A 14,516-nucleotide genomic window follows, 5' to 3' on the forward strand; every position below is an offset into this window, starting at 1 on the left:
ATTTTCAGTTTAACCTAGTAGCCACCTATCGTGACTGTATGTAGTAGTATAATTATGTATGTAGGACACTGTTGCGTATTCTATCCTTATGGATTACAATATCATAAGTTAATATAATTTGTATGTAAATCTAGCATGTTTGATAATCCTTGAACTTTTCGTATTGGCATATATCTGCAACATGCAAAAACCTTGGCACTGACAGCTTTCAGATTATATATTATCTAATAGTCAATATTATCTAGGCGCATCTAAAAATAAAATTTAATTACTGTTTTGCGAATAATTGAATTCCGTTCACTCACATGTGTTGGGAACAGACTGGGTCACCTTGAACTTTCTTCCTTCATCTGTAAAAGTCTGGATTAGGGATAGGCAACTGAGAAATCAACTTTATCTGGATTGGTTCTGATGTAGAATACTGTATAGGAATACATCTGCCTTTCTTTTTTGTATTCGACTTGTTCATAGAAATGTGTGTTTCCTTATAGCAAAGCCACATCTGGCTATCTGCTGATCCCACAGAGGGTAATCAAACTCCTGAATTTAGCGTTGTAAATCCGTAAACTTACCGCTTTACTAGCAGGGAGCATTCATAAAAATAGATGACTAAATTAAATTCCTAAACACAGCTTCAACTACTAATATGGTTAACCGCTATACCGAGTGTACTATTTTGTTTTAAAATTCTATTTGCTGTGACCCGGCATGGCCAGGTGGTTAAGGCACGCGATTAGTGATCTGAAGGTCGCGGGTTCAAATCCCAGTCATACAAAACATGATCGCTCTTTCAGCCATGGGAGCGTTATAATATGTGGTCAATCTCACTATTCGTTGATAAAAGAGTAGCTCAAGAGTTAGCGGTGAGTGGTGATGACTAGCTGCCATCCCTCTAGTCTTACACTTCTAAATTTGGTACGGCTAGCACCGTTAGCCCTCATGTAACTTTGGGCGAAATCCAGATAACAAACAAACAACATTTCTTTTCTGTAATCATTGTCGTAGTTTTGTGTACATTTTCTTTTAATGGAAAACTGGCTATGATAATATCAGCGTGCCAGGTTTTTGGTCTTATTGTTTTGCGTTTTGTATAAAGATATAAGTAAGGTTTGTAAGTACCGAGCCAGTTTCTATAGACTATATTTTGTTAGTCAAGTGTGTGTTTGTTCAACTGGAAATATCGCTTCCATTAGTTTTATGAATACCTACAGTTTTCAAATGCAAATGGTTCTTTAGGGATGGCTGTTTGGACATGTTTGTTGTTACTGTTATTTTTTTTTACCTTGGTGCAAAATTACACGAGGGCTATCCGCTCTAACTTTCCATTATTTAGCAGTGTAAGACTAGAGGGAAGGCAGCTAATCATCACCACTCACCGTTTGCTCTTGAGCTACCCTTTTACTAACTAATAGTGGGATTGACCATAACATTATAACGCCTACACGGCTGAAAGAGTGAACATATTTAGTGGGAGAGGCATTCGAACTCACGACTCGAGAGCGCTAGTCACCTGGCCATGCCAGGCCATTTGGACTTCATCAAAGTGAATTGAACACATTTAATCTTGACACAATGCAGATGAAAAATAACATTACACAGCCACTTTTTTATCAATTGACTCTCTTCTCATTTTTTTGAATTCCAATATACCGGTTTTGGATACAGTGGTAATTAAATATCAAGCAATAATATAATTACATTTCTGTATGTTACATAGCTTCTAGAGCAGGAAAAGCATGGTTTAAAGAGAAAGCTGGACTCTGTGGAGGGGGAATATGATAGTCGCGTGGCAGAACTTTTGGCAGATATTGCAGAGCTGAAGAACGAACTTGAAGGCCACGAGGTGTCGCTGAAGTTGACCGAAAGAGAAAAAAGAAAACTAATTCAGGAGCTTCAGGAACAAAACCACAAACTTTCCATTGCTTTGAGACAGGTGAGTAAGATTATGTTTGTATCTATAAACTAGCCATTATTGTTTAAATAAACAGTCAAGTCTTTTGTCTTTTTAACAATACATGTGTGTTGTAAGTTGCTTCCTAACTCTTGTAAAGAAAAATGAGGTATTTGACCTTGTATATACTTATTAAAACAACTTTCCCTGCTTTTAACAGTGGATGTAACATTTGTCCTTTGAAATGTTTTATTTTACCCATTGATCCCTGTAGTATAAGGTTCGAGTTAGTGATGTTTACCATTTTAGTTGATATTCAAGTATGGCTTTCACCTAAACATATTATATGAATTTAAAATGATTGGTTAACATGTACAATGTAATATATTTTTTCTTTGTGAAATTCTTTCTACTTCATAAATGATTTAGTTTTCACAATGTTTATATGATCAAAATTGTGATAATATTATAGCTTCCTATTATATTAACTCTGAATTTTTATGGTATTTCACACAGCCTTACTTTGACTGTAGTTTTTATTTATTTTATTCTAATTTATGAATAGAAAATATTTCTACTTTTATTTAAGGGATATTTTACTGTTCGCAAACGTGAATATATATCATTCTCTTTTCTACACATATCGTTTCTGAAGTGCTTCTTATTTTTCGTTTTAAGGTATTAATATCATATCACAATACAAAATTACGTACATCTGCCCCCCTACCCGTGTCACAGCAGCATGACCTCGGACTTACAGCAGTTCAAACAAGGTTTGATACTCGTGGGGGTAAGAGCACAGATAGCCGACCATGTAGCTTTGTACTTAAACTAAAAACAAACCAACCAAAAATCGGCACACTTATTTCTTTTTAAATTCCATTTCATATAAACTGATAAAATATTAAGTGTTAGTGTAGTGGAACACCTGCTATTATAAACTGCAGATAAATTTGACGAGGTGCTTTGCGGAAATATATCTTAAGTTAGTTTGTTTGCTTTTTTAAAAATTTGCGCAAAGCTACTCGAGAGCTATCTGCGCTAGCCGTCCCTAATTTAGCAGTGTTAGACTAGAGGAAAGGCAGCTAGTCATCACCCACCGCCAACTCTTGGACTACTCTTTTACCAGCGAATAGTATGATTATCTGTCACATAATAACACCCCACCCCACGTCTGAAATGGTGAGCATGTGTGGTGTCACGGGATTGGAATCCGCGATCCTCAAATTACGAGTTGAGTGCCTTAGCCACCTGGCCATGCCGGACCCCATTATAATGTATTGATTTTTGAAGAAATTCCTCACAGCTAAATCTGCCTACCTCTCTCTATACAGTCGTTTCTATAAAATGTATTTGAAAAGACAGCTTTTAAAAACACGAAATTTAAAGAAAACGAAACAATAGTTGACCCCGATATTAATGTTCTTTGTGTAATATTGAAGATGTACTTCATCGAATTGTGTTGCACGCGCTGCTGTGAATCACAGTAACTTTAGGCTTTCATTTGTTTTAATTTAGACGTTTGTACAGGGTGTTCGGAAAGTCACTGTGTAGTTTTGTAATCATATTTTATTCAGTCTATTTCAAGCCAGCAGCTGTTAGCGGTGTTTAGAAACATAATAAGAAGGATCCAGGCCTGTATTGATGCCAACGGGGGCACTTTCAACATCATTCATATTTACCTCCTGTATTCTACATTGAAACATGTCTGTTAATAAATATATAAGTGCACAGTGGCTTTCCGAACACCCTTTATTTCTGTTTGACCAAATGGAGGTTTAACACAGATTAACTGGCATGACTATATGACTCGAACTTTCTTGACATTTTAAAAACTATTTGAGCATATCAAATGCGAGTTGGGCTGGTATAGATAATTATTGAGCCTGTTAGTAATTTGAGTCTGAGATAATGGGATGTTTGACTGAGTTAGTTCAGTTTACTGATATACCTGAACACTGTTTCATTAGCGTCTACGATGAACTTAAATCTATATAGGATCGTTAGCCGAGTTAACTTTTACAACTTGTAATGGATAAAATGTTTTTGTTATCATTAAGAAAACAGGACTTTGTGTTCTTTTTTTACAAACAGTAAGAAAAACATACAAAAACTGCTTAAAAATAAAAACCGTTACAAGAATACCAAATTAACCTTGAAGCAAATATTTTTGTGAATCAGTCTTATCCCTACAGATTTTAACCTACGCCTTGTTACTTCTTAAAACCTACATTTTAACCTACGCCTTGTTACTTCTTAAAACCTACATTTTAACCTACGCCTTGTTACTTCTTAAAACCTACATTTTAACCTACGCCTTGTTACTTCTTAAAACCTACATTTTAACCTACGCCTTGTTACTTCTTAAACCTACATTTTAACCTACGCCTTGTTACTTTTAAAACCTACATTTTAACCTACGCCTTGTTACTTTTAAAACCTACATTTTAACCTACGCCTTGTTACTTTTAAACCTACATTTTAACCTACGTCTTGTTACTTTTAAAACCTACATTTTAACCTACGTCTTGTTACTTTTAAACCTACATTTTAACCTACGTCTTGTTACTTTAAAACCTACATTTTAACCTACGTCTTGTTATTTAAACCTACATTTTAACCTACGCCTTGTTACTTTTAAACCTACATTTTAACCTACGCCTTGTTACTTTAAACCTACATTTTAACCTACGCCTTGTTACTTTAAACCTACATTTTAACCTACGCCTTGTTACTTTTAAACTTTTTAACCTACGCCTTGTTACTTTTAAACCTACATTTTAACCTACGTCTTGTTACTTTAAACCTACATTTTAACCTACGTCTTGTTACTTTAAAACCTACATTTTAACCTACGTTTGTTACTTAAAACCTACATTTTAACCTACGCCTTGTTACTTTTAAAACCTACATTTTAACCTACGCCTTGTTACTTAAACCTACATTTTAACCTACGCCTTGTTACTTTAAACCTACATTTTAACCTACGCCTTGTTACTTTAAACCTACATTTTAACCTACGCCTTGTTACTTTAAAACCTACATTTTAACCTACGCCTTGTTACTTTTAAACCTACATTTTAACCTACGCCTTGTTATTTTAAACCTACATTTTAACCTACGCCTTGTTACTTTTAAAACCTACATTTTAACCTACGCCTTGTTACTTTAAAACCTACATTTTAACCTACGCCTTGTTACTTAAAACCTACATTTTAACCTACGTCTTGTTACTTTTAAAACCTACATTTTAACCTACGCCTTGTTACTTTAAAACCTACATTTTAACCTACATTTTAAACCTACATTTTAACTTGTTACTTTATTTTAAACCTACATTTTAACCTACGTGTTGTTACTTAAAACCTACATTTTAACCTACGCCTTGTTACTTTAAACCTACATTTTAACCTACGCCTTGTTACTTTAAACCTACATTTTAACCTACGCCTTGTTACTTCTTAAACCTACATTTTAACCTACGCCTTGTTACTTTTAAACCTACATTTTAACCTACGCCTTGTTACTTTAAACCTACATTTTAACCTACGTCTTGTTACTTACTTAAAACCTACATTTTAACCTACGTCTTGTTACTTTTAAACCTACATTTTAACCTACGTCTTGTTACTTTTAAACCTACATTTTAACCTACGCCTTGTTACTTAAAACCTACATTTTAACCTACGCCTTGTTACTTTAAAACCTACATTTTAACCTACGCCTTGTTACTTTAAAACCTACATTTTAACCTACGCCTTGTTACTTTAAAACCTACATTTTAACCTACGCCTTGTTACTTTAAACCTACATTTTAACCTACGCCTTGTTACTTTAAAACCTACATTTTAACCTACGTCTTGTTACTTTAAAACCTACATTTTAACCTACGTCTTGTTACTTTTAAACCTACATTTTAACCTACGCCTTGTTACTTTAAACCTACATTTTAACCTACGTCTTGTTACTTTAAACCTACATTTTAACCTACGCCTTGTTACTTTAAAACCTACATTTTAACCTACGCCTTGTTACTTTAAACCTACATTTTAACCTACGCCTTGTTACTTTTAAACCTACATTTTAACCTACGCCTGTTATTTACTTTAAAACCTACATTTTAACCTACGCCTTGTTACGTCTATTTAAAACCTACATTTTAACCTACGCCTTGTTACTTTAAACCTACATTTTAACCTACGCCTTGTTACTTTTAAACCTACATTTTAACCTACGTCTTGTTACTTAAAACCTACATTTTAACCTACGCCTTGTTACTTAAACCTACATTTTAACCTACGCCTTGTTACTTAAAACCTACATTTTAACCTACGTCTTGTTACTTTAAAACCTACATTTTAACCTACGTCTTGTTACTTTAAAACCTACATTTTAACCTACGTCTTGTTACTTAAAACCTACATTTTAACCTACGCCTTGTTACTTTTAAACCTACATTTTAACCTACGCCTTGTTACTTTTAAAACCTACATTTTAACCTACGCCTTGTTACTTTTAAACCTACATTTTAACCTACGTCTTGTTACTTCTTAAAACCTACATTTTAACCTACGTCTTGTTACTTCTTAAAACCTACATTTTAACCTACGTCTTGTTACTTCTTAAAACCTACATTTTAACCTACGCCTTGTTACTTCTTAAAACCTACATTTTAACCTACGTCTTGTTACTTCTTAAAACCTACATTTTAACCTACGTCTTGTTACTTCTTAAAACCTACATTTTAACCTACGTCTTATTACTTCTTAAAACCTACATTTTAACCTACGTCTTGTTACTTCTTAAAACCTACATTTTAACCTACGCCTTGTTACTTCTTAAAAGCGATTCCAGTTAGGGTGAACGATAAGCATGAAATATTTACAAAGATTGCGGAATTTTGTTTCACATTAGAAAAAGACAAACAAGCAGAATAAATTGTTATGTTTGTCTATTTTTAGGACGAAATATTTTTTTTGAATTTCGCACAAAGCTACTCGAAGGCTATCTATGCTAGCCGTCCCTAATTTAGCAGTGTAAGACTAGAAGGAAGGCAGCTAGTCATCACCACCCACCGCTAACTCTTGGGCTACTCTTTTACCAACGAATAGTGGGATTGATCGTAACATTATAACGCCCCCACGGCTGAAAGGGCGAGCATGTTTGGCGCGACGGGGATGCAAACCCGCGACCCTCACAGCACCTTAACACGCTTGGCCATGCCGGGCCGGGGACGAAAATAACTTATTTGTATCGATAAACTATATTTAACACAAAATTAAATATATTGAGAAAGACTAAAAGAGATTAGAGTTTATTACAGTGTTATTTATTTAACTGGTTGAAAGGCAAAGAATAAAAGTAAAGAGTGCCAGTAGTAACACAGGATTATCTCCATTTGTTTTATTTTATATTTTTTGGAAAGAGCAGAATATGCTTCGACCAGGTGGTCTTGTGTCAACCGAGCTCACTGACCGAACACCGCTTTATTTAAATGCGTATAAGCGGCTATTGATTCGCTTTTTCTTTGTGGTTATTTGGGTATGTTTAATTTTTGAATACCCAGGAGGGTCAGGCGTACAAGACCTCTTCCTCCATCCTTAGCTTTCATGTCGGCTACTAGTAAGAATTTGTCATTGTTGTAGATTTGGCTGTTTTGTTTGATTGTTTTTTGAATTTCGCGCAAAGCTACACGAGGGCTATATGCGCTAACCATTTCTAATTTTGCAGTTTAAGCCTAAAGGGAAGGCAGCTAGTCATCACCACCCACCAATCCTTGGGCTCTTCTCTTACCAATGAATAGTGGGAAGTGACTGTAACATTATAACGCCCCCACGGCTGAAAGAGCGAGCGTGTGATGGAGATTTGAACCCGCGACCCTCGGATTACGAGTCGAGTACCTTAACCACCTGACCATGCTGGGCTTCGTGAAATGACTGAATAATTAACCAACAAAGAGAAATTTATTTGGCAATTGAAAATATATAATCTCACTATAATATTTAATGCGCGATAACATCGAATTATATTAGCTCTGTTATTTCGTATTATGCTTCGTGAACATTAAGTAAGATTATAATTATAATACTTTAGGTTATAATTCTGGGTTGATGTTGCAGATATTGGCGATAACGGTAGCACAAGAAATCAATAGAGGGTTGGATTAACATAGTGATCATTTCTCAGAGAGAGTTGAAAGCATTACTTTTAGCAATGAAAATTTAAGTACTGGGGATTAGCTTACGCAAAATATTAGCTTTGTTACTACATGCAAAAACAAGATCATATACGAAATTTCACGAGACATATCCACCTTTTTTTTTTCACAATTCTGTTTATACAGCTTAGTCACGGTTATTATCCCTGATCACAACTTGCCTTTTTATCAAAATAGGGTATATACTTGTTAAAATTGAATAAACAGATAACTGAAGTATCCCTGTTGTGTTCCAGCTGGGGTTTCTATTTGAGTAATGAACTAGAGGTGCAGATTTCTTAGTCAGTTCCAAGACAAAACTTTCAGTGTTTTATTTTTTTACTTGTCTGGTCATAAATCAATGGCCTTCCCAGTGGCTCAGTGGTATGGCTGCGGACTTACAACGCTAAAAACCGGGTTTCGATACCCGTGGTGAGCAGAGCACAGATAGCTCATTGTGGAGCTTTGTGCTTAATTCAAAATAACAATAACATAAATCAATATTCAATATGTTGATTGCGGGCAGTCAGTTTACGGCTTTATCTCTCTTACCACCACGAATTGTTTGTTTGTTGCAAGTTAGGTATAAAGCTACACAATAGGCTTTCTGTTCTCTGCCTATCACGGGGATCGAAATCCGGTTTCTAGAGTTCTAAATCCACAGACGTGCTGCTGAGACACTGAGAGGCCCACCAAGAATTGCGATAGAACAATGAAAAAACTTGTAACGATAACAAAATTTGCGACGCTTAGTACCTTGTTTTGGCTTACCTGAATAGATCTGTATAGAATACTACCACTACTGAAAAAGGGGAAGTCCAAACACATTTACATCAAAGTAAAATAGTAAAGCCTAAGGTCACCTTACGATGGTTCAGATTTGTAATAGAAAAATACGGATAATAGCTCTGACTAAGACTCTATGTCTTCATAATATCCTAATACAGTACAACAATAAGTTGTGAAAGTTTTACCACACAATATTTGATCGTATCTTAAAATATATAACTCAACTATAAATTCACAAAACAAACATACATATCTTTACAAAACTAATTTGTTTGATATATCCAGTGGATTTTCAATGTTTACAACGTCTAAAAGATTTTATCTTTATAAATAAATACTTTCTGAGCTTAAGAAAATATGCGGCAAAGTCAGAGACCATAAGTATAAATAACATTAAATTGGCCAGTCACTACGCTTTGTTATTGAGGGGCATGTGCGCCTGCGGTCGTCGTTACATGTGTTGAAGTTCGAACTGGTAGACACTATAAAATGGCTGAGAGTGACAGTCGTCTAAGTCACGACCCGAGGGAACAAAGGGAACACAATGCTATAGCATTAACTGCTACACATACCATAACAAAGAGTCAAAGGTGGAGGACGTTACATTCCAGAAGTAATCAAAACGTTATTTTTCTATAATATATTAAATTAGAGTAGGAAACATCGCTATGAACATGGTTGCGATATTGAACTGGTGTGGATTTTTGCAGTTAGTTTCAAAGTATATATGCCATTCTTTTTTGGAAGGTAGGTCACATACACAAGTCTGGATGACAGTTTGGAAATTTTTTATTTGAAATGCTGACAATACTAAGTACTCACATAAGTTGAAATAATAATCCACTACATTCTAATATCATCTGCTGGCCGGTCAAATTATACATAGATGCCGCAAAAACATACGCTATCTACAGATAAAAATCCTTTGAACATTCACTTTTGATGTTATCACAGAGTGTGAAGGTAGAAGTTTATTAAGTATACCACTTCACTTAATGGATAAGCGAGAAAATTTTGTTTAATTTGTATTGTTTAAGACGTCTAGTGGCTAGTCTGATTAGTGACGTTATGGCTTAACCGTAAGCAATTCAAACATAAGCCTAATACTGTCAGTAGGCTCAATCTCAGAATTACATGAGAGATTAAAGTTTTTGTAAGTGACCCCTTTCAGTCCAAAATCCTTAATCTGTCAGTGCTATTATGATAAATAATCAGTTTGCTGTACAAGTGTCCGAAAATATTTTGTGTTGCTTGAATAAAAAAGAAGAAACAGTGTAAGTGTGATGTATAAAGTGTTTAAAAAGATTGAGCCTAGTGTTATCACAATATATACATACATGCTTTTTGTTACATTTAATTCTAATGTATATGCGTAATATCAGTTAAGTTATTTGATGTATAATTGCTTTGCACAAACCCGATTGTGTATTTGCATGTTCAAATGAAAGCAAGATACTGCAGAGATTATTCTCAAATGAAATAGCATAATTTGACTAGTATATGAATTGCACATTTAATTGTTGATTATGCCATAGATAAATATATTCCTTGAAACTAATCCACTATAGTGTACTCAGTTGGAAAGATCAGGCCTATGTCCTTGGTATTTCTCTACTTAATAATATTTGTAAGATTTGTGAAATTACTCTGGGGCTTACATTAACTACATACCTGTTTTCTGAATTAAAGAAGAAAAGGATACTGAATGAACATTTGATTTATATTTTAATCTTTTAATTTTCTGTTATAATTCCTGGAAGAGTAAAATTATTATATAATCGTAAATTTATATAAGCTGAAAAAGGACCATTATGAACTGTATTGAAGTGTCCATGACGAGAAAATGTCCTGGTTCTGAAAATTTAGGTTGTACAAAAAACGTGGACTCCCTTGAATATATTGTTAGTTTGTTATATAGTTTATAAGATAACAGAACAATACGCAAAACAATATATTTTTAGAACGCACTCGACTTGATCTCTTCAAATATGATCTCAAATCCCAATGTTAATACCTGAACTTTTCATGATTTTAATCACATTTTCTCGTAAAAAGTGTTGTGCACCTGCTGTAGTTTCCTAGATATTCCTCTTACAACTAGCCTACAAAATGATCAAACAAGTTAGTCTACTTCATTTAAGAATATCAAAGTTTCGAGGTGCAGATACATAAATAACATCCCCCACTCAGAAAAGGACATGACGCGCCACCTTTTGTCCATGGGAAACAATATTTTATATGTATATTTATCTGTGACAAGTAATAAGCACTGATGAAAAAGAATAGATTTTAATCTTGAGATTTCCTTCCTAGCTAAAATAGAATGCCTTCTTCATATGACAGATCAGATATATATATATATATGTGTGTGTGTGTGTTTTGTGACAGATTTTTGCACTAATTTCTAAGTTAAAATACATTGTAGCTTATCCTGATACAAAACGTTTATTAAAATCAAATAACAAAATTATCCACACGTCTTGCTTGTATGGAAAATGGCCATTAGTTGCGAAATGAAATCGCCTTGCCATTGTGAATTCAACCGACGGATTTTAAAAGCTAACACTTAACAATGGCGGCTGCTTGGCATGCCCCAAATCACGTGACGTCTAGTCTAGTGTTATTTATATCTACGCCAGAGACCCAGGTGGTTTAGGCTTAACTATTTTTTATTTTGAACTGCGAATCAGAGGGATAGCAACCAATTGGCAGCACCAGTCGCCTGAAACAGCTATTTGTTTGTTTGTTTTGAATTTCGCGCAAAGTTACTCGAGGGCTATCTGTGCTAGCCGTCCCTAATTTAGTAGTGTAAGACTAGAGGGAAGGCAGCTAGTCATCACAACCCACCGTAAACTCTTGGGATACTCTTTTACCAACGAATAGTGGGATTGACCAAACAGTATAACGCTCCCACGGCTGAAAGGGTGAACATGTTTGGTGCAATGGAGATTTGAACCCGCGACCCTCGGATTACGAGTCGAACACCTCAACACGCTTGGCCATGGCGGACCGAAACAACTATTCTTAACTGAATAAAACAATCGAGCATCATTATTATAACTGATCCACAGCTGAAACTGCGAATCATGTTTAGTATTAATCACATTAAAAACTGAAAGCTCACGAACCCTTGTCCCGCCGACACGCTAATCAGTAAGCTACACTTAGTCCTTGAGGAAAAAGTGAAACCAGAAATTCTTATTTTTCCGTATAAAGGGTGAAATAATTTTAAAAATAATGTGAATATAAGACTTACTTTCTACAACCACAAATAAATGAGGCTTTCGTATGTTAAAAATGACAAAGAGTTTGTTATTGTGTACTACAAGTTGAATATATAGAAGGTTAATGCTTTTATGTATAACTACAGTGTAGTTTGAGATAAATAAATTGGTAATTGAAAAACAATAGCATATTGTGATAATCTGTATTAACTCAATAAAAAGTGAACGAGTATGACAAGAAGTGAAATATTTATTACAAAAATAAAAGCTTTTATGTTCGTATAAATATGTACAAAATTATCTCGCTGTATTATGTACTGAGTACTTCTAACTATATTTTTGTAATATTTAATATTATTTGGAGTAATATGAGATAATTAATTTTCTGCTTTATTCTTATCAGTTCCCCCAGTGGCACAGCGCTATGTCTGCGAACTCACACTGTTAAAAATTAAGTTTCGATACCCCTGGTGGACAGAGCACAGATGGCCCATTGTGTAGCTTTGTGATTAATTCTAAACAAACAAATATTGTTATCAGGCTAAAATCTATGATGCTTAACTAACCACACACCAACAACAACTTTAATGTTGAGAATGCTAGCGACATCTAGTGGGTTAATACTTTAACATGTTATACAAAAAGGGATTACTACACACACAAGCTAACCGGTTTACTTTGGCAACCAATTATAGAAAACAAAAACAGGTATAACTTTGAAATATATGTATCGAAATTAATTAAGGCATACAACTTTCTGTAAAACTTATCTACTGTTTATAGATATTTCTAAATGTTTATGTTATTTTAGGCTAACAAGTCAGAAGAATACCTAACTGGACAGCTAAAGGTACTACGACAGCAATTCACCGTCCGATGTTCGAACTTTACTGACCACGTGTCGCAGTTGGAAGGACTTAGGGAAGAGGTATACATTTATTCGGATATTTATATTATAACTGTACTTACAATTTGTTTGAGAAACTTTAATATGTTGTACGTTACTCTTTTTATTGTTTATAATTATTTACCTTCAGCAAATTGAATGTAACTGAGAAACTTTTTTGTTTTGTCTTTAATAATTCATGTCAGAACAGGAATTGTTTTTATTCTATCAGTGTTGTTGATAGCTCCCAGTTAAGGATTTGTGTCATCACAGTTGTCTGCCTCTTGATGTTTCCGGCTCTATGCTACGAATCCAAAATTTCGATAGAAGATGTAATAAAGACACAAGAACAATCCGTATAATATTAAATGGCACAGATTAAACTCCATTTTAATAAATAATATGAAAAAGCTAAGCCGTGAATAATTTATCGAACCTTTGAAACTGAACAACTGAATTTTTTGCTATGAAATGGACAGCTACAATAAAAATTAGTAAGTGTATTGTATCGGGAATTGGTGACAAAAAATCAAAACAAAATAATTTTAGCATTTCTCTAGTTAGCTAAACTGCATCAGACAGTATAATTTATTTATCTTATAATTATCAATATTTTATTTTATTTTTTTTTTCAATTTCGAACATCAAAATGAATGAACAAGTTACTGTTACTGAATATATCTGACATATTTCTTATGTCTGTATGTAGATTTATCTCTTCAGATACAATTGTGTATAAGAAACTCTATGTATATGTATATAACATGTATAAGATTTTGAGTGCACCCAGGCTTCTGGTTGATGAGTAGAAGTTCAAATCCTTACATGGAGCTAAAAAAAATAGCACTACGTATGATGTATATGTGCACGCGGGCTATTATGCGAACTCTGATTGGGTGATAAGAGGGTTGTTGTTTGTTTAGCGTAAAGCTACATAGTAGGCTAACTGCGTTCTGTCCATAACAAGAAATGAACTCAAGATTTTAACGCTGTAAATCCGAAAACTTACCACTGACCAACCGAGGCATGCTCAGTGGACAGGAGTCTTCTTTACAGAAAATAAGTGTGCAATAGCTACGTCCAGTTCACTACAGTAAGTTAGATTAATAGTTCTCCTGGTCAGTCTCCGTCTGTCTAAATAATAAGCAGTAATTACTAAAGCTAAAACATGCGCACAAAAGTCTTATGTGAAAGAATAGTTTTTATATATATATTGCGTATTCGTTGATTATTTTTATGCATAAAAGTATTCATAGCTAGACTTGCTGCCATTGCTAAAGTATAGGTCAAGTTCAAAGAGCTACGATACTGCAAAGGTTACCAGCTGTCTCGTTTCGATTTTTTTTATACAGTGTGCCGCGCAACTAATATTCATTCCTTCCAAGTTGACCGTACACAATGTTATAATTAACATTAAGACAACTAACGTGCTATAACGTACTAATGATGTTACGAATTTGTAAACACTAGTTTAATTAGTCCTTTTGTATACCCCACTGTGGATCAGCATAAAGTTTCACTGGGCCTTGC

General features: G+C 34.3%; 1 protein-coding gene across 3 annotated transcripts in view; it reads left to right on the forward strand.

Moving 5' to 3' along the window:
* LOC143236860 (bicaudal D-related protein homolog) overlaps positions 1 to 14,516 on the forward strand; it is a 59,178-nt gene that overhangs the window by 27,120 nt on the left and 17,542 nt on the right. For all 3 annotated transcript variants that reach the window (XM_076475492.1, XM_076475490.1, XM_076475491.1), the window contains exons 2-3: positions 1,718 to 1,933; positions 12,912 to 13,028. In XM_076475492.1, the coding sequence (XP_076331607.1) occupies positions 1,718 to 1,933; positions 12,912 to 13,028 (333 nt within the window). The remainder of the gene's footprint in view (positions 1 to 1,717; positions 1,934 to 12,911; positions 13,029 to 14,516) is intronic.

Source organism: Tachypleus tridentatus, chromosome 13, assembly GCF_004210375.1.
Source record: "Tachypleus tridentatus isolate NWPU-2018 chromosome 13, ASM421037v1, whole genome shotgun sequence".
NCBI classification, from domain to species: Eukaryota; Metazoa; Arthropoda; class Merostomata; order Xiphosura; family Limulidae; genus Tachypleus; species Tachypleus tridentatus.